A 21,515-nucleotide genomic window follows, 5' to 3' on the forward strand; every position below is an offset into this window, starting at 1 on the left:
ATAAATGGATAGCCACTGCAGATTAGGGATCACAGTTGTGTTGCCAGGTGTTAAAATAATCAGTTAGAGGAAGATGCATTAATGAAATGCTACAAAATTATCTGGCATATAGTACACAAGGGTCAATATTAACTTTTATAGCAGGATAAATACAACTCTTTAGCACTTAGACAGGAATGTGGGAAGAGTATGATATTTCATTATTTTTAGATGTAATTGATAGTTCAGTGCAAATGGCTCTCACAAAAGCATAGTTGATGTTCAACTTTAACTTTCACATTTTATGATGTTAGTGTTCAAAGGAGCAGTCAGTTTAAAAACTGCTTCTCAAATATTTTGTTTAATATAACTGAAAGCTCAAAGATCAGTGACTTCTGGTTCTTCACTTTAACATGTACATGTGACAGCACTGTGTGTACAGTCACTTCCCCTTACTTGTGTTGGTCTTTTCCATAGTAGCAGCAAAGAAAAATGTTATGGTATGACTATAAAAGCACAGGACTAGCCAGGATACTCCAGGACACGTCTGACCCAAAACTTAACTGTCAATTGAGTGGTTTTCAAGCTGATGGACTTCCTTTATCTAGGTAGCCATAATGACACACACATATGTAGATACTTAAATTTAATTTCCTCCCCTAGAAAAGGAAGTGGAAAGAGGGAGAAGAGGAACCTCTCCAAGGCCTCAAGTTTACATGGCTTGAGAACAGCCAATAAAACCAGCAAATTCAATTCTCAACTTTCTAGCTCACCATTACCAGAATGTCTCCACTGAAGATGATTTTGGATTCTTCAGGCATTTGAAAAGAATGGCCAAACCAAATGAGAACACTTCATGATAGCTTAAGTTCAATCATCATTTTAGGTGAACACTTAATGAATTTAAGATAATATTACAAATGCTTGTAACTTGACAAAATTAAAACCAATTTCCAAGACTGTTTCCATACCAAACAGCAAGTGTTAATTTTACTGTAACCGTGGTCAGCCCTCATTAGATAAAGGGTCTCGCAGTACAATGAATTATGAAAGGCCACCAATGGAAAAGATAGGATTATATCACAGGCTATTTTGGCTCCCACCAACTGCATAAACAAAGAGGTTTGTAAACACAGAAAGAGACTAGTAAAAAAGAGTTTTAAAAATAAAAGTTTATCATCACACATGTAAAGTTTTGTGGGCTGGTTTATAGCCACCTTGTGGGATTAGAGTTTTATACTGCCACCCATAACTACACTATCAGTGAGTATGCATCACTGTGTAATTATTTTATGCCCCATGCACATTTCTAGCAAGCTTAGCAAAGTCTCTGTACCTGCTTTGTAGGCGTTTTTACATTCACATAACTTGGTTGAACTAAAGCAAGCTTTCTAAGAATCCAGTATGCATTTCTCTTGATCAGACTAAAATTTTCCAGCCTCTGCTATTTTGATACAAGACTCTTTATAATAAAAAAATATTAATTAAGACTTCCGGTTCTCTACAGTATTACTCCGTTATGGTAGAGCTATTTTCGTTCCAACTTTGCAGAGAAGTTAATCATTGGGCTCAGAAGTGTTCACCCCAGTAGGCGAAGATCTGAAGACCTATGAATAATCAGTTATACTTCCCCAGCTACAGTACACTGGAGCATTGTGGTATCTGTCTAATACATGAGAAGGATTCTCCAGTATTATAAAATGATAATGAATTATGATATGGGCATGGTCACTTATACACCTGATCCATTACTTGCATCCTTCGCCTGAGCAATAAGTTCTTCACTAGGACTCCTTGGGTAAGAAGCTTTTGACTGACAACACTGTAAACAACTGGTTGTTACATTAAAGTCTGTCTCATACACCAGCTTCTCTGAAACTGTCCTCCTTCCTTAAAGATAGGGAGAATAGTGTAAAGAGCTCAAATAGGATAAAATAAAAACTACCTTTCTAAGTACTATACAAATATTAACTAATAAATCATACCACCAGCATGGAAGGCATATAACCTAGTTCCTTTAAACTTAGAATTTAAGCCAATGGACAGAGCTAGACTAAAATCTCCAAAACATGCCTTTTTTACATTATGTAACATCAATTATATAAAACACACTGTTAAACACATTGCAGATGCTTTCAGCAGAGACCAGGATATAAAAAACCCCTCAGATTATGAGACCAGAGTCTTATTTAAATCTCAGAAATGAATGTCCCCCTGTGGTCCTTCAAAGTCAAAACTGAGATCTCTTTAATGTGACTTGAAAACCTATCCCTGCATGTTGCTCAGTCCCACACAGTTTGCCATAGTTAGAAGGATACACCATGAACTCAGGTCAATTTATTCTCCTGTGCTGCATGACTCAAGTGTCAGATCTAAGAGCTGGAACCAGGAAGAAAGATGGATGTTCTACCAGTTTTAAAATGAACATTTCAAAGATCCTGTAGTAACTGTCCACCTAGTCCAAGGCTACTCAACACACAATTCGTGGGCCATGGATGGGATCCTTTGAACATGGCTTCCACAACAGCGAGTCAATATAACCGTCTTCTATTTATATGCATTTTAGTAGTTAAATTCCTGGACTGTCATTGCCCCTTAAAAGTGCTGCCATATGGATAGAAATCAGGTAAATATTACATTTTATTAACATCAACAGAACTGACTTAAATGGGACCTGCGTGTTGTGTAGTCTTGCCTTAATCTTTGTATTCATGCCCATCAACATGAAAGAAGTTAGCTGCATATATATTTGCATGCATATGCAGCCACTCTTAAGCTGCGGCACTCAGCATGTGCTGTGACTATCATTGTGGCCCCCAGCGCTTCCAAAGTTGAGTAGCCCTGACCTAGTCCATGGCATGAGGAATCTGGGACAAGCAAAGATAGGAATTCATGCAATGACTGTGCACTAACTACTGTGAAGAGCCTAGTATTTGGAGAGAAAACAGCTGCAGAAATGAAAGTTTACAGAACTCTTCATGGATTGCAGTGAATATTTTCTCCCAATGACTTAAGTTCTACAAGTGGCTTTGAGAAGACTCTTACCGTCTGGGACTTCATCTGGTCGCTTCCTCTTCTCATAAACCACTATGATAACAATAAGGATGATAATTTCTGCCAGTATGCCCAAGAAGGGCCAGAGGGGGGCTAAGTGGCTGCGCACTCGCAGGATGGTGGTGGCAGAGGTAGTACCAATTGTATTGGTTGCATTGCACTCATAATCGCCAGGATCCTCACTTATCTGGAGGTTTGTGATACTCAGCTCAGTGTAATTGTCTTTATTTGTAATGAAGAATCGGCCAGAGGAGTTGTTGATTTCCTGTAAAAAGAAGAAAGGGAACAGAGGGGGATGGGAACTCTTGAGTAAGCCCAAGTGATAAGTTGTCAGAGTAGAGCTACAGTGCAAAGAAAAACCTGTGCCAGCAAATCTCAGAGGTAAAGTCAATTGAATAGTAGTGTAGACATTCCTACGTGGGCAGCAGCCCAGACCATGAAATTTGTCAAGGGGGAGGGGGTCTTGGCGCCCAGAGGGAACATCCACACTATTATTTACTATGAGGCTTGCTGCTGCATACCGTCCCCCCACCTTTGCAGTATACATATACAGTTTCCATTCAGTAATTGTGCCGCCTGAGAAAATTTAAAGGGAATCTTGTAAAAGCAAAGAGGTTTACTTCAGAATATTCAACAGCTTGAGTCCAATGTTAGTACTCTGTCTTAAACTCCTTAAATGTAGAGAGAGCTAAAGTCAGTCTACAGAGCATGCACTTCAAATGCAGCTCTGCTCTGAAAGGAATACAAAAATGGCATCTTAAATCAGCAGACTTTGCTCACTGGAATGACAAAAATTATACGACTTTCTTTTTTAAAAACTGTCAGGCACTCAACAAGAACACAGCCATGATCATATAAACAGAATTCTTTTCTGGCTTGTGCATCAGTGAAACTATCAAATCCCAATTGTCAACTCTAAGGGTATGTCTCCAGTATAGGTGCATCAACGCTGCAGCAATCAATCTACAGGAGTCAATTTAGTAGGTTTAGTGAAGACCCATTGAATTGGCCACCGAAAGTGCTCCTGTTGACTCCAGTATTCCAATGGAACAAGAAGCTTAAGGTAAACAGACACCACAATAAGTTGACTTATAGTGCATCATCTCCAGCTACGATATTCACGAGGTTGACTTTACCCCGCAGTGCAGACCTGCCCTAAGCAATAAGCTTGCACAGATTTTGCTAAACATCAGAAATTACTATGAATTATGTGAAATTTGCAAGGCTAGTGAGTAAAATACATTCTGATCTGATAGTCATGTGAAGCTGCACATTTTTTCTATGGGTATGTCTACACTGCCACCCTAGTTCGAACTAGGGTGGCTAATGTAGGCATTCGAAGTTGCACATGAAGCCCGGGATTTAAATATCCCAGCCTTCATTTGCATCTTGCCGGGCGCCGCCATTTTTAAATCCCCCTTAGTGTGGACTTCGTGCCCGCGGCACGGAGTAGGTAGTTCGAATTAGGCTCTCTAATTCGAACTACTGTTACTCCTCGTGGAACGAGGTGTACCAGTAGTTCAAATTTGAGAGTCTAATTCGAACTACCTACTCAGTTCCGCTTGTAGCCGCGGGCACGGAGTCCTCACTAAGGGGGATTTAAAAATGACGGCGCCCAGCAAGATGCAAATGAAGCCCGGGATATTTAAATCCCGGGCTTCATTTGCAACTTCGAATGCCTACATTAGCCACCCTAGTTTGAACTAGGGTGGCAGTGTAGACATACCCCCTGTCATTTTTATCAAGTCACTTCTGAGAGTAGCCTAGTTGGGTCTCTGGACTCAGATTGGGGGGAGGGGGAGGAGTGAGGGGAGGAGGGGGGAGAATGCTGCTGTTCTATGATGCATTTGCTGAGTATCATTTTTCCATTTAAAATGTATAGATTCTATTACTTGGGTTCAGATCCATCTGAAGTCAATGCACAGTTCGTTAAGTCATTTGCAAGTATGGGTGTCTAGTAGATGTATGCCCACTCTGTGCCAGGGATGAAAGATCTCACCTTTGACATATAAGTCTGCTCCTTAAAATTACATCATCATCTAATTGGGCCCTTTTACCTCAAAGAGTTATGTTCTAATGTGACTTAGATCATAAGCAAAGTGCTGATTGAGTATTGCCTCAATCTAACCTATAGAAGGATTCTGTCACATTGTAGATTCTGCAGCTAACTTGGCAAACACTTTTAGTGCTGCAATTTAGGGTTAAGGTGCAAGTGTAGAGTTTGGAGGGAAAGGGACCTAGGACTGGATATACAAGAAACACTACAAGTTAGGATTGATGCGCATCAGATTCAGTTGCATCACGTCCAGTTTAGACTTCGTTTCTCTGGAAAACCAAAAACAGGTCTATCATGTAGCTTTCACCGTCAAAGAAATCGTAGGGAAATTTTCACTTCAATTCATTCTATTATGGGTATATCGTGATGTTCTTTCTATATACAAGCATGTTTGTAACTCATAGGCAAAGTGAAGAAGCCAGGACCATCTATGATCTCAACACTTACTAAATCTTTTGCCTAAGAGACCAATATCCACATAGAAAAATATGATTGCCAAACTTACACCAACTCTCACAGTGAATCTAATGAGTCAGCTTCATAATTAAAAAAAAAATCAATCTACATTAGTAGATATCATGGGAAAACACTTGTTTGCACTGTTTTGGATGATGCTTCGCCCATCCAGGAATGGCTTGTGTTACTGTTTTTATTAATTACCACCATTGCAATAAAATGCACCTATACTACAATAGTACAGAATGCGCATAAGATTAAAGCAGCCAGTGACATCAACATTCATCTTGCATTTTAATATAGATATGACTAAGCTTAGCTGTAGCTTCTCACATGTGAATGCCAAGGGTCATTTCTTTACATGCTATAATCGGAAGACTGGCTTTCAAGGGTAACTGGAGATTCTGCTTAGAATGGAAGTCAGTGATAAAATCTGAATACAATTTCTCTCTGATTAATGGGTTCTAAGAATACAAAAAACAGATCTGAAGGGACTTTCACAATGCATCCTGTTCAAGTTACCCACTGCAAATTACACCATCCTTCCATGTTCTTGGCAGTTCGCTTAGTGGTCACACCCAGCAGCAATGTAACAAGCAGCTTTGTTTGCACAGGAATGGAGAACAGAAACAAAGGAGACAATTTTTTTAAAGCTATCAGTATTTCAGCTACAAACTTTAAGCAGAATTACTTTACTAAAGAAATCATTTCAACTTCAGTGAGGTAGATTCAAACAGACGCCTTCCTACTGAAATCAGTTCTTCAAAGAAGTTACAAGGCATTAGTGTGCCCTAACACTGGGAAATAAAGATTCTGTCTCCTATCAGAAACTTCAGCAGGCTAATTCAGGCCTACATATTCACATTATGGCTCTCACTCACCACAAATACTCCATTGACCTTCTTCCGCCATACCCAGTCAGGATAGGGGAAGCCCACAGACTTGCAATACATGATTGCCTCTTGTCCTTCATTTTTGTTCTCACTTCGCTTGTGGACAGTGATATCAGGAACAGCTACAAAACACAAAAAGAAGTTCTGCATTTACAAACCATTTCTTTCTAGAGAGTGTTTATTTCAAGCTCTGAGAGCTTGAACAGATACTTTAATTATAAAATCCCCAAAGTGGCAAAGATGAGCAGAGTCATCAGGGTTTTGACCATGAAAGCTCATGATACGATTTTTTTTGATAGGTGCTACAGGACAACTCGTTTCTAAATAACACTGTTACCATCTCTTTGCCAGTTTTGCCACTGCAGCCTGTTGCACTGTAACACCTTGAGAGATTAGAATGGATCAGTGGACTGCCTGAGCTGACCCTTCACTTGGCAGATGGGTTGGTGTGTAACGGACCACCACCTTTAGAGCCATTCACTTGCTAGCCTAATTATGTTACACGTGGCCTGCTATGTGACTGCTGGGCAGTGATCTGTTAATCCTGCCACATCCCAGCCAACTGCTCCAGCAGTGGACCCCAGAAACTGGACATTATTCCAGGTCTCACTCAAGTGCAAAGATTCCTTTGCCACTTTCTCCTTCCACTCTCCACAGAAGGGTAGAAAACCTGAGTTCCACATAGCACACATGCAGCTGACAGTGAGTTTAGGAAGCTAGATATATTTGATTATTCAAGTCAGTTCAGCAAGTGAATAAACAAGACCTCCAAAATGACTGGTCAGCAGAAACTGAATCTGCTCTTTACTGGCAAATAATGCAGTTTATTGTGAAAATACTTCTCAGCCACAATGAGAAGCATCTAGTATCAGATGACAGTTCTTTTGCCCTATACCACTCAAGCAGTATTTCCTATTGTTTAAATGGGCTGCTTGTATAAGGCTAGGTTTCTCAAGTTCTGTTTGGAAGGGAAAGAGACAAATTGATCCTATTTATTTGTAAGACGCGAGATCAGAATAGTAGATCGAGGTCACTGCAAGACCCAAGCTAGTATCTCCTTCCAGAGAAGGAACCAATCAGCTGATTTTTATTGCTAGGGCAGCATCACAGGTGTGCTCCCATTCAGATAGTTTTTGGCACTTAAATAGCAGTTCTCATTAAAGCCTTTACAAGCATTAATCCTACTAGACAGAGTTGCACAGAGATTGTCCATCTAGAACATGGGAGAAAAAAAAATTAATGGCTTGCTCAAGGCCACTCAGCAAGTTCAGTGGCAGACTCAGGCTTTGGAGTCAGGAACCCCTGACTCCCAGTTCCACATTCTTGAGTGACCAAAACATGCTGCTACCTTCCAGCAGATATGATGCATAGCTATTACTGCATAGGATTTGTTTAGTACAGCCGGTTACACTGGCTACAACCCCTAGGAAAGGTAAACGTTAACCCAGAAGTCCCTGAACTGCGGAGCATGCCTTCCCGGGGGTGGAAAATACAAAGAAACAAAGGGAGGGCACATCTGGGGCCTGAGCCAACCCCTATGGGGGGGGAGGGGGAGGGAAGAAGAGACAGGGAAAGGAGCAGCTCAACTCTACCCCTGGGCCAATTGCCAGCCCTGCAGCCAGGCCTTTCCTGGCTGCTGACCCCTCACTTCACTAACAGCCCCACCGCTATCCGAGGCCCCACCTCAGTTCCTCACACCATCTGTGCCCCCCCCCACCCAGGCCCCTCTCCTGGCCCCAGCACCAGGAACACAAGGTAAAAAGTTTGGGGGCCACTGAGTTAACCTGAAAAAGGCTCACTCTCCAATAGAGGAATACTGGCAACTAGATTTTTTTTATTATTATTATTTACAAATATGAAGAAGTTCTGCAAGTTTCTGGTCCCCATTTTAAGTAGGATGCTCTAAGAGTTTAAAAACAATCCTTTAAAACAGTAAAGGGGTTTTCACCTCTGATTTCAATGTAGTCTCTTCAGCAGGGAAAAACTGCTTATTTATACAGGATAAACCATGAGACTGTCCCTTGGACGCAATCTATCAAATGCACAAAAACTAAAGAAGGGTGCTAGCAACATTTTCCTCGCTCAGTTATAGTGATTCCAGGCATTACCTGAGACCATGATCGGCACTAAACAGTCAGAAAACGGGAAAGAGGGGGTTTCCATGTTGAAGAAACTCTGAACAGCTACAAGAAAACTCTGTGCGCTCTGCACAGCCATGGAGTGATACTAGGCTCACTGCCCACTTACAATCTCCTCTGTGGACACACCACAGTCTCCAGCAGGAATAAGGAGTCTCCTCTACTGGGTGAAAGTCCAGTTCTCAGAGCAGAGCTCTAAAGGGGGGTAGACAATAGACAAGGGCCTGTGCAGCATGTCAGAACCATCATGGGCCACTCAGTTGACACACAGGTCACCTCCTTCCTGCTAAATTGGAAGCTAGCAACAGGGAAATGAAGCTAAGGCCAAGCAGTCATGGTGAGCCCTAAAGACATTCCTGTGTTGGGCACCAAGAATGTGAGATGCAGGGATTACATCTCACTTCACAAAATAGAACAGGCAGGAGGGAGGAGCAGAAGAGAAAAGCTAGCAGGTGACAAGGTGACAGTTCCAAAGCTGAAATCACAGGATTATTGAGTGACTGTAAATTACTCCCATTAGGAAAAGGAGAAACAGGATTCATCGGCTTAAACAGCAACCTCTCCATCTGTCAGCACAAAGCTTTTCACAGCCATATATCAGAAAGAAAGCAAAAGGCAAGTCTTGCAGAGGAGGAAGGTGCAGTCAATGAACATTGCTAATGCTGACCCACTTTTACTGCAGCAACCACCTGTTGAGGAATAAGGAGGGGAGGGGCAGAAGAGAAGTTTCTAGGATGATCACTCTAGCTGCAAGGTGACCTGGAACTCTGCTGGAGTCAGGAGATAATTACATTCCTTTAAGGAGAGGACATTTGTGCTGGGTTACCCAAAGACAGCATATGTGACAAGGATACATTCTACTTTACTGCTGGAGGTAGTTACGCAACAGCCATTTCTAATCCCGCTAGACAAAGACTATTTCTAGCATGCAGCCTCGCAAGGAAGCATGACATGCAATATTAATATTCCAGAGCCTCCTGTGCCAGCTGGTGTTCAGCTCTGGCTGAGCCATTAACCCAATGCTTATTCTGCCCAAGTGGCTTGGCCAACTGGCAGTTGTATTTTAATGGGCAGATTGCAATTAAGCAGCACAGACCACACTGGTTCACATCAACCAGGGATTTAGCAACAGAATCCTAGAAATGTAGGGCTGGAAGGGACCAAGGGAGATCATCTAGTCCAGCCTCCTGCACTGAGGCAGGAGCGAGTAAACCTGGACTATTCCTGACAGGTGTTTGTCCAGCCTGTACTTAAAAACCACAAGTGATAGGGATTCCACAACCTCCTTGGAAAGCCTGTTCCAGAACTATTTAGTTTTTCCTAATATCCATCCTAACTCTGCCTTTCTACTGATTAAGCCATTATTTCTTGTCCTATGTTCTCAGGACACTGAAAACAATTGATCACTGAGCTCCAAATGTATTTGAAGACTTTTATGATGTCCTCCTTCCTTCCCTTCCTCCCCCTCCCCCCCCCCCCCCCGTCATCTTTCCTTGAGACTAAATGTGTCCAGATGATTTAACCTTTCTTCATAGGTCAGGTTTTCTAAACTACTTTTGTTGCGCTCCTCTGGACTCTAGAAAAAAATGTGGACAAAATAAAGTGTCACTCCCAGCTTTGGACACAGTACTCCAGTGGAGGCTTCATCAAATGCGAAGTACAGTGAAAGAATGACCTCTTGTGTTTTACATACATGCTTGTTAATCCACCCAAGAAATACATTTGCTTTTTTGCAATTGCATCACCCAATGGTGACCCATTCAATTTGTGATCTACTGTAGTTCTCTTCAGCAGCACTACGACTTCTGGTCATCGACCCTAGGGCAGAGCTTGCTGCCTGCTGCTGCTGCTCCAGCCCCTGCTGCCTCCCCAGCTACCACTCCTCCTCCCCCTCCCGCTTCTTCCTCCCCACCTTCCCCACACCCCCAAGGACACCAAGGCCCCCACACTCATGGTGCTCGGAGACAGTTGGGCCAGCAAGACCCCCAACCCTGAGCCTTTCCTCTTTGGCCCATTGCCTCCCCCCTGCCAGCTCCCTCCTCCCAGGTTTCCCCCTCTACCCTCCCCTCTCCAACCTTCTTTCACCCCAGTTTCATCCCCTACCCCCCACCCCAGTTTTGTTCAATAAAGAGGCTTTGTTGTAATGAACACGTCTTTTATTGTACAGCAGGAAGGGGGGTTAGGGAGGAGTAAGTGGAAGGACATGAGGGAGGAATGAGGCACAAGTCCCCACTGGGGCACACTAGGGAGACTGTTACTGCCTGCAGAATGTGCTGCCAGGTTCTCAACAACACGTCCAGGAGAAGCACCAGGGTGCCCAGGAGCGGCTCCGGCTCCATGCTGCAGAGTGCTGTGATGTCCTGAGTGAGGTCAACCAGAGCGCACAGAGAAAAAAAAAAATCAGCGAGGTAGGCAAGCAAGCAGGGAAACCTTAGAACCAGCTATCGGGGGGGAAGGGGGGGTGTCCCTTTAAGCACAGGTCTCAGATAACCTCAAGCAGCAACCTCAAGCAGCAGCCACACAAGGTTGGCTGACCTGATGCCCTGCCAGAACCAGTTCTGGCCGGCCTTAAATGCGATTCAGCATCCTATCAGTGTGGATGCATTATTTCAAAATGCATTTTGTGTGTAGACACGTTATTTCGAAATAACTATTTCCAAATAAAATACAGGACAATGTAGCACTTTAAAGACTAACAAGATGGTTTATTAGATGATGAGCTTTCGTGGGCCAGACCCACTTCCTCAGATCAAATAGTGGAAGAAAATAGTCACAGCCATATGTACCAAAGGATACAATTAAAAAAAATGATCACATATGAAAAGGACAAATCACATTTCAGAACAGAAGGAGGATGCGGGGGGGAAGAAGGTGAATGCCTGTGAGTTAATGATATTAGAAGTGGGGAAGGGTAGATGTCTGTGAGTTAATAGTATTAGAGGTGATAATTGGGGAAGCTATCTTTGTAATGGGTAAGATAGCTGGAGTCTACATTCACCACAGCTACATTTCCATCACTATTTCCAAATAAGATATTTCAAAACAACACTGTAGTGTAGATGTACCCTCAGTTCCTTCTCTACCACAGAACACATTGTTAAGAGCTCTGAAGTCAAAGGGGGAGGATAGTGGAGCAACCAACCGGGACACACATCTCAAAAAATCATTACTGCTCAACTGAGTAACTTCTTCAAAGCAAGTCCCATGGGGTACTCCATTGTACAGTACTTCTGATGGAGGGGTGGGGCTTTGGAGCAAAGTCTAATACAAATGATAATACAGCAGAGCCAAATATGGCACTGGATGCTAACTCACGGGCAATGTTCAGCAAATGGCCAAGACGCTGCTCTGCATACCTCTGTGATGGGAATGTTTTGGAGAAAAGATTCCTTTCTGTGCCGGCAGCCTATGGAAAGAGTTTAAACTCTGGATGGAGATTGAAGATTGTGGTTATGATAGCTATAGGTAATGCAGTCCAATATCCATCTAGAGAGTCTTTTCTTAAGAGTTTCAGGAGCCTTTCGATTTCTCTGCAATAGAAAGGAAGTGTCCAGGACACTGTTTCTAAACCTGATTCCAGAGCTTGCTGCTTTCCTAAACTGTGTCAGATCTTGAGGAGGCATGCCAGTCCACTGAAGAACACTGATCTAGGAGATTTTCTGAAAGATTTAGTGCTATCCAAACAGAAGGCCAACGCTCTTCTGACATCAAGTGTATGTAACATGGACTCGCTCATGTCCTATGCCCTTCCCATCTGTATGTTTAACAGCAGCACCAGTACTTGAGCCTATGGCCTCATCAGTTCCCAGGTGTCAACTTGGCTGTGGATCTCTTTCCTGGTCAGTATTTTTCATCTGGAACCTGCTTTTTTGGATTTTTCTGAGAGGAGTCATTCGATTTCTTCCTTGCAGCCAGGGAAGAATGCTGCACGGAGAGGCTGATGCCACTGGGCTTGTCAGGACAGCGTGCAGAGAAAAGTTCCAGGTCTGGAGGCTGCTCCAAGTGAACATTCCACTGTGAGGAGTCTGAACTTCAGTTCACCGTTTCTTCTTGCCTTTGATTTTAATTCCAGGCAGAAAGGGCACGTGTGTGGTACATGGAACTTGAAGGCAGCCAATGCAGCATGAATAGCTATTACTGACTAAGAGCTTCTCTGCAGGACAGACCGCATTCAAATCCAGGTAGCCAGGCGCACCCTTTTCAGGCTTCACTTCCCAAAGGGAAGAGATTGGGGAGTGGGGGGGGGCCCTAAGGACAGGGAGATAATTTTTTTTGTTTTCAAATAGAAATAATTAACCTAACTGCAACACTTCTAGCAACACCATCATCGGGGAATGAAATTCACAAATCATTTTTCACTTGGACTCAAAGCTCTCTCTCAGGCCAAAGGCAGAGGAGTGTGGCGCAGTGCTAGATAGCCCAGGGAGAGAACATGTGTGGGTGAGACACTGCTAAAAGTACCCAGCCAGACACAGAGGTAGGTACACCTGCAGTAAACAGCCACAGATACTACTCAGCCCGTTAGGGTAAAGACCCAGGTTACGCATCTTTTTAAATTCCTAGGAAGATTTAAGTCTAGTCCTCCACCCCGGTTCTGTTCCTGCTGCAGTGTAGGCGCTTGCCCCGCTCCTCCCGGTGCTCCAGCTGAGCATTGGCAGCAGGGTTGGTCGGGAGCTTGCTCCACTCCACTTGCCTGGCGCTCCTGCCAAGGTGTGGAGTCAGGTGCTTGCAAGCCCCTAGGCCCTGATCCCAGTCCCTGGCAGGAGCGACCACTGGGCAGGGGGAGCAGGGCAAGCGCCGCACCCTATTGTGCTCCCCAGCTGCAGCATTGGGCAGTGGGGCAAGCCCCTGTGCCCCGACCCCACTCTCCCACAGGAGCTCCTAGCGAGCAGAGCAGGACACGCCCCATCCCCCTCCCCAGCAGGAAGAAAGGGACAAGGCACAAGCAGCTGATGGGGAAGAGGAGCAGAACAGGTGGAGGATGCACATTTTTATGGGGTCCCCCTATCTAGAGCATCTCCTCCTCTCTCCCCCAAGGCTAATGGGGGGGGGAGGAAGAGGCAGCCCCATTGCTTCTATCTCCACCCTCATTGCCTACCCACCTGAGCCATCCTGGCAATGTCACTGGGTACAAGCCAAACACTTAACCTACATCTAAAATACTGCAGCTGGACCACTGTAGCCCCTCAGGGAGTATGCTGTCTATGCTGATGAAAGGGGTCCTCCAACAGATGTAGGTAACCGAGCTCCCTAACAACAGCAACAAGATTAATAGGAGAATTTTCCTGGCCACACCAAAGATAGGTTGGCTTAACTGCATCACTCAGGGATGTGGATTTTCATACCTCAATTTCCACACAGTTCTAAGACATTGGTTGTGCAGTTAAACTAACTCTCCTAAATCCAGTCCTGCATGGTCACTACATAGGAAATCTAATTTATAGTGGACAAAGTTATCAGTTTTCCTTCAACTTAAAAAAAAAAAAAAAAAAAAAAAGGTGCTGGCCACAGTTTGCAGGATATTTAGCAGTTCTCATCCTCCCCAAGTCGGCTTGCAGACGTTTAATGCTTACTGATCTAGGAATGATCATCATGACATTGCCAGAAGTGCCTTCAGTAAAGGGTCAGTGAGTCCTCTCAAGTTACTGGCTGCTGTGCAATCAGCAAGCATAGCTTCTCCTGAGAACGGCGCTCAATGGCCATTCATTTATAATTGGTACTGACTGATTAAATACTGGTGGCTGAGCAATTATTCATGACGAGCCGTTATAGAATTAACTATTTTTCTGCCTCTATCCTTTGTACCGATGATTCATTCCAGAAGATAAAAGAGTTTTCCCTGTGAAACCACAACCCTGTTTCTGCCGCTCCTCAGTAGCACAGGTTTCCCTGTCTGTAACTGTCCTTGAGCAGCACAATGACAACCCTTCTGGGGCATGCACTGCCCCATGCTGCATCTTTAGACAGAGTGCTCTAGGCTTGCCATCTTTTGCCCCTTCACAAAGCAAAAGCAGCTTCTTTTCTCTCTGGGAACAGTTTGTAAGGGTCACCCCCAAGAGCAGCCTAATTCCAAGGGTACTTTAAGTAAAGCAATAATTATTTAGCAAGTTAAGTGAAGTCACAGTAAATCAAGAATAAGAGGTATAAAATCATAGCCAGTCTAAATCCTGGGGAACAGGCTCACTAAACAGGGCACAACCTTCTATTTAACTTGATTCAAGTAATAGAACTTATAGTCTTAGAGTTGTGTGTCCATGGTAGGAATGTGAATGGTTAATTGGTTAGCATTACCCTTACCAGGTGATGCTTATCAATTATGGTTAACCAGTGGCATAACCTGGCTGGAGCAGCCCCCCATCTGCCCCCACTTAACTGGTTAACTGATCAAATGGGATTTTACATACCAAGTCTGTGCTCACATTTCACAGACTCTTGATTTGCAGTGAATAGTCCTGCAGCACCTTAGAGACTTTTTTTCTATTACAGGCTAACATGGCTACCCCTCTGAAACTTTTGATTTGCAGTGAATTTCTTTTCTCTTTCCCCTCTCCCCTCCCACACAGAATGCCCTTTTACCTTCCTAATTACACTAGTTTTTCTAATTTTATATATGTCAGAGAGCTCATCACCACTTTCTCCTTATGAGCATAACAACCTACTTTTAACAAAAATCCACTCTCTCTAGACTAGGTCTTTACATAAAGACTCTCTCAGGGCCCACTGCAAAAGCAACTCTGAACAGAGATAGACATTTGACAATATTTTTTTCATGCATCTTGATCAGAACAATCTTTTTAACATGGCAATAGTTTTGAGCCTCAGGAAGTTGCCTCTTAGACAGCACAGTCTGTTACCTCCACTTTCCTCTTGCGCTTTCAGTAGCTCAGCCATACAGCATCTTCAGCCAGGGGTCAGAGAAGTTCCTGATGTATCCATCAACAGTCTCTCTGCCCTTGCCAAAGGCCTTTCGTGTGTAACACCACAGGAACATATCAAATTGTTGCAGCCAGAATCTACCCCTATACAACTGGCAAGGGATGCCAAAAAAACTAATAACCCATTTAGAAGACAATGATCTGTCTTTTCTTGTCACTTGCCATTAGGCCTGGAACCACAATGGACAAAGCTTTGCCCTTTTTAATGAGGTCTGAGACGGAAGTAGGATGGGCTGGAAAACGAACCCCTTCAATGTAAGTTCAGGGACCCAATATAAGACAGAGCAAGGTAAAGGCCAAGACCACTACGAAACGTGAAGGGAGTGAGATTTACATAGTGGATTGTGAGGATTTTGTACCTTGCAGACTATTTATCTGGCTTTTCTTCTGACTGTCCAAGCTCTAATCTGCATTTTAATAATGCACCAAGTCTAGCTGTAGGCTCTGAAGTCATTTATACAACTGTTAAATGGCTAGGAGAATAACTGAGAAACCAATGCCAGCATCTAATATCTCTCCAGTCTGGATCCATACCTTGCAACCAGTGGAATGAAGACCCCAGAGAGAAATCCAGAGCCATAGCAACCTGAACTGGTTTATGTTAGTTGCAGGGTTCATACCATCTGGGAATACTGAGTGGAAAATGGGACAGTGAAGTTACCACTCTACATTGCAAGAGCAGTCGCATTGGGGTGCAGGTTCCTGGAATCCAGTGAACCAAAAGATGTGCCTTCAGAAGCCTTTGCACAACAGGTGAGTGACCGTGATGACTGTGGATGGAGAAAGTTACACTCACTTGGCAACTCTTCATTGAGATATCCTCACACAAAGGAAATCTCTCAAGGGAGTATCACGCGCATGAAAGATGGTGTGGACATGCCCGGAGGGGACTAACAACAAAGAGGCCCCAGAGAGAAGACAGGAAAGTGCACTGCTCAGACACAGATGTCAGGAGAAAGAAAAACGAAAAATACCTTTCACTTCTATAGTGGCGTTGGCTACAGGTGAGCTAGCAAACACAAACACACATAAGTATTCCCCGGACTCCTCTGCTCTGAGCTTCAAAATCCTGCAGGCACAAGGAGAGACTGTGTGTTAATGGCATTTGAAATTGCTGTTAACAATTTAAAGACGGCAGGCAAACAATCTCAGAGATTTTCATTTGTAATCTGACTTTCAGAATGGTAAAACTGTGTTAGGCAATTACCATTTTATCAAGCAATTTGTGCGTAGAGTATTCCCTCAGCAATAGAATAGAGTCTGACACACGAGAATGATAATCAGACAACCAGTATTAATATCTCCAGCGAAACCTCTCATTTCTTGTGAAGCAAGAGGAAGTTCCAGCTTCATTCCTACATTAAGTGCTGAGACCAGATTCACACACATGATCCAGAAATCACAGTTCTAGTTACCTACTTGGAGCTGCACTCATTGCTAGCAATAAGCATACTTCATGTGGGGAACCAAGAGCGGCTTCTCAAGCGATGCCATTTACATGCACTTCTGCACCACAAAGAGATGAGGCACAACCAGCTAATCCGGTTAGAGGGACAGTCAAGGTTGACGAGACCAAACCATGGCCCCCTCAGACTAGGAAGTGTTGTAATAGGGCAGGATGGCCCAACTGCACCTTTGGAGCTGCATGCAGCTCTTTCACAGTTCAAGTGCTGGTTGTGGAGCCCCCCAATCTCTGCCTACCAAACCGTGGGGGCGGGGCAGGTGAGAGCTCAGACTGTGCCCAGGAGTAGGGTGGTGGCACTAGGGGCTTCTGCCAGACAACTGATGGCTGCAGACAATGCAGGGAGGGGGCACAATTTAAACATTCAGCCCCAATAGCTTCCATCATGCCTGTCCAAGCATACACACCCCTTACAGTGAGCAGCCCCTCCCGGCAAGGCAGCTCCCTGTAGCAAACAGCCGGAAGCTGCAGGGAAGGGCCACGGCTTTAGCTCCGCAGGGAGAGCAGTGGCTCCCCCTACAGCTCCCAGCTTTTTGCTGCTGCCTCTCCGCAGCTGTAGCTCCCAGCTTGCCAGCTCTGTGCAGGGAGGGGGGAGCCTAGCAGCACCATGTGACTGAGCAGGGCCAATACACCCTGGCTAAAATTGGGAGGAAGGGGATGTTACGCCATGTGCCCCTTTTCATGTTACTTCTAGCTTCTGCCCCAGGGGAAGGGAGGTCTCAGGCCCCACAGCACACATCAGCTGGAGCTCAGACCTTCAGCAGGAGTGAGGCTTCAGCCTGGAGCCCTTACAGGCACCTCTCACAGGGCAGAAGCCCTAAGGCCTAGCAGGACCCTCTTGCTTGCAGAAGTGAAGCCCCAAGCTCCAGCAGACATGTCCTGGCTCTCTAACTTCTGAAGACTTTCATAGGTGGCTCAGGGGGTCAGTAAAGTTTGCCCATCTCTGTAACAGCATATGCAAGTGAATTAAAAATATAAATTAATTGTACAAATGGGGCTTGAAAAAAAGTCCCATTCTGTCAGCTGGCCAAAGCACATAAAAGCAAGCAGGGCTTTAGGATTCCAGGGACTGATGCAAGTACACGTGCAGGCTCTTTGTTGCCTTCTCCATTTCCTGTGCTAGCTCTGCTCCCGCAAGCCAGCTACGAGAACACTACAGCTCTAGTTTGAAGACGAAAAATATGAACGATATTTTATACTTAGTTTAAAGCCTAGGAACCCCTTCAGCATCCCAAGAAAAGCTCTGACTCGGCTGCTGCATAAGAACTCCAGGCTGGGGCAGACCAAGGGTCCATCTAGCTCAGAATCCAGTCTTCCAAAAGTGGCCAATGGCAATTGTCAAGTGATCCATTACCTGCTACCCATTCTAAGCCTCTGACAAACAGAGGCTCCATCCCTGCCCAGTCTAGCTAATAGCCAGGGCTCGACAATTAATGTAATCTACTCCCACTTGGCAAGATTACAAGCTGGCACGGCCACAGAGCACAGTCTGTGCATGCGCAGCGAGCAGAACTGCGCAGCTGGCGAGCCCTGCTAATAGCTACTGGTGGACCTAACCCCCATGAATTTATCCAGTTCTTTTTTGAACCCTGTTATAGTCTTAGCCTTCACCACACCATCTGGCAAGGAGCTCCACAGTGTACAGTAAACCTGCGTGAAGAAATACTTCCTTTGGTTTTAAACTTGATGCCTATTAATTTCATTTGGTGGCCTCTAGTTCTAGTAAGTTGTACATCTCAGAGAATTTGCTAATTTCACTTGATATTTAACCCACAGGTTCTCAACCTTTTTCTTTAAAGGGCCTCTCCCTCCCAACATGCTATGAAAACTCCATGGCCCACCTGTGCCACACCAATCCAAACACTGCAGGCTCCAAGCCTAATGCACTAGCTCAGTCTAGCACACTGCTGCGCTGACAAAGATGAGAAGTTAAGGTAATGCAGTTGCACTAGCTCAGCTAACCCACCCATAATTAGCAACTTCGAACCACTCCAGCCTGTACATCACTGACAGCTCAGAGCATGGGCTTGCATGTGTAAAGGCACAGAACTGCCAAGCTGGTAATAAGCGGGCCTCAGCTCAGATCAGCTCTTCTATGCAGGCTTAATATGCACAGATGCATCCCCACATTCTGCAAGGTGTGTGCAACACTAAGGATGTTAAAATGCATTTAAGCAACTGTGTAACTGCTGAAAATTTAAAAACTAGTTTCACACGCAGACTGACTCCCACCTGCTGCCCCTGATAGAGGCAGCAGACCTTGTTTGTGGGGGGCCTAGCTCCCCATAGATAGAGGCTGCACGGCCTCTGTAAACAGCGAACCCATGTAGCAAAAATGTATATTTTAGTATCGGTTGCAAGACTATAATTATGATGCATAATGATTGATGTTTAATGACTTGCTTATAAGTTTGGTCAGCTTTTATTTTACCCTGTTTCTCAAGATTAGATAATGGTTACTGTAAAGCTTTGCTTCCTGTTAGCATTACAAATTAAGTTGTACCCCTTATCTGTATCACAAACTAAGCAGTGTGAGATTCGTTCCTTTTTGTTGTTCCTTTAGTGACTATTAATCTTGTCTGAAACTCTGAACAACTGGGTGTGAATGGAGGATGTGTGTAAGTTTAACAACCATCACAAATGCCCAGATGACCAAGAAGTGGGAATCTTGAAGAGAACCAAGAAACAGCCATTAGGTCTGAGGCTGAATAGACAGAACCCTGGAGATAGGCAGAGACCCCCAAGAGCAAGAAAGAAGGGATGGGAACCCTGACAATCACTATCAAAGGATAACGCCAGAAAACACTGATTAACACATCCTAAGGATGGATGACTCCAGCATGACACTGCAAAACCCACAAGCTTCAACGGAAACTGCCATTAGGACTCTGGGTTCTGTCCTGCAAGCCAAGCCTCGGAGGAGCCTCAAATAGTGATCAACAAGAATCCAACTCCTCACTCAGTCAGTCTTGCCTGGCCAGTAAGACTGATTTGAGCCACAACGGACTGGTAACTATGCATCATCTGCAGAGGGCTGTATGTGTACGCAAATGCAAATTGCTCTTTTCATTTTGTATGTCAGTAAATGCAGTGCACTGCCTCTTCCCTGGAAAAGATCCCAGGTGCTTCTTACAAGCACAACACCTGGGCCCACCTCGGACAGAGGCTGCTCTGCAGCACTCTCCCCCTGCTCCCTCAATCAGCTGAGGGGAGGGAGGGGAAGAAGAGAAGGGAGGCAGGCAGCTCAAGGGAGCCAGTGCTTGGGGAGGAGCCAGCTTGAAAGATCCAGTTCCTGCCTTCCCTTCCTCTGCCCCCCCCCCCCCCCGCCCCCAGCCTCTGTGCGAGGCAGGAAGGCAGTGGGGAGCACACATCAGCCGCCATCTGTCCCTCCCTCCTGCACTGCTGGTTCTGATAGACAGTGGGGGAGGGATGCCAAAGCCAATACCCACGTTGAGCTGGCTTGAAAGCTGGCTTCCCATGTGTATGGCTCCCACATGCCCTGCTCACATTCCGTGCTGCTGCCTCTCTGATACAGAGCGGAGGAGGGAGATAATGCTGTCGACTACATGCACAACCATGAGGCTTATTGGTTTATCGTGTAGCTTGCTACATGTGGACATTCCTAATTCACACCTGCTCCTCAGGAAAGCTCTGAAGAGCTGTATCTGGAATTATAAGATAGGAGCACATACTAGGCAGATATGTACTATTCTGGATAGCTATAGGGAATGCTAATTCCATTCAGAATTAGTTTTACACACAACTATTTAGTTGTTCTGTTTAAACTAGAAATGGCACATCCTCTACTGCAGACAGATCTCATGCAGGCTGTCTAGCCACACTGTAGCAGAGCCATGAACAAAACCTTGAAGTCCTGACTTTATCCCCTACTTTAAGTCACAGTAAAGAGACTTCTCTTTTTACAGACTTACTTGTGCTCTGTGGTATTTGAATTCTTCTTAGTGCCAGAAATCTCTTCCCCATTCTTCATCCAATAGCTGTACATGAGGGGACTGGGACTGGTGGTGAGGTTACATTGCAGGATGATGGGAGAACTAGATAGGTGAATGATCACACCCTCGCTGGCATTGATCCCGGGCTCTGGAACAAAGTGCACATTGAAGAGAGTCAAATCTCAGCTAACAACTACTGCTTCACTAATTTGGGAGATAAAGAATCACAAACAGGGGGCCACTAGAGAAGGCAACAGTTTAAGGACCAGTTCTTCTATACAAAAAAAAGTAAGGATTTGAGATTTTTCACTTTCACACTTAAAACACCCTCTACACACCTCCAAGTAAGTGTGTTACAAATCTTTAGCATATAGTGGAATGCAAAGAGGGAAGCTGCATGTTCAGTGACCATGCAATCAAAATCTGCTGCTTTTCCTCACCTCCTGAAGGAATCACTGTTTCTGGGCGATATAATGCATGTTTTATTAATTCAGAATAAAGCAAACTTTTCTAGACATAGAACATCCCAACAGAAACAGTCTGCTCTGGTGACTAATATGCTTCTCTCTGGGTGTCCAGTTCCCAGGAA

The 21,515-nt window shown here is 44.6% G+C and overlaps 2 protein-coding genes across 2 annotated transcripts in view; one reads left to right on the plus strand and one right to left on the minus strand.

Moving 5' to 3' along the window:
• REC114 (REC114 meiotic recombination protein) overlaps window positions 1-1,074 on the plus strand; it is a 111,061-nt gene extending 109,987 nt beyond the window's left edge. Inside the window, exon 7 of the mRNA XM_075897569.1 lies at window positions 643-1,074. The gene's annotated coding sequence lies outside the window, so the exon portion shown is untranslated. The remainder of the gene's footprint in view (window positions 1-642) is intronic.
• Window positions 1-21,515, minus strand: part of NPTN (neuroplastin) — a 70,426-nt gene that overhangs the window by 11,781 nt on the left and 37,130 nt on the right. The window contains exons 2-5 of the mRNA XM_075897570.1: window positions 20,906-21,074; window positions 16,486-16,580; window positions 6,427-6,560; window positions 3,025-3,298 (exon numbers count right to left, since the gene is read on the minus strand). Coding sequence (XP_075753685.1) covers window positions 3,025-3,298; window positions 6,427-6,560; window positions 16,486-16,580; window positions 20,906-21,074 — 672 coding nt within the window. The remainder of the gene's footprint in view (window positions 1-3,024; window positions 3,299-6,426; window positions 6,561-16,485; window positions 16,581-20,905; window positions 21,075-21,515) is intronic.

The sequence above is a fragment of the Pelodiscus sinensis genome, chromosome 14 (genome assembly GCF_049634645.1).
Source record: "Pelodiscus sinensis isolate JC-2024 chromosome 14, ASM4963464v1, whole genome shotgun sequence".
Lineage (NCBI taxonomy): Eukaryota > Metazoa > Chordata > Testudines > Trionychidae > Pelodiscus > Pelodiscus sinensis.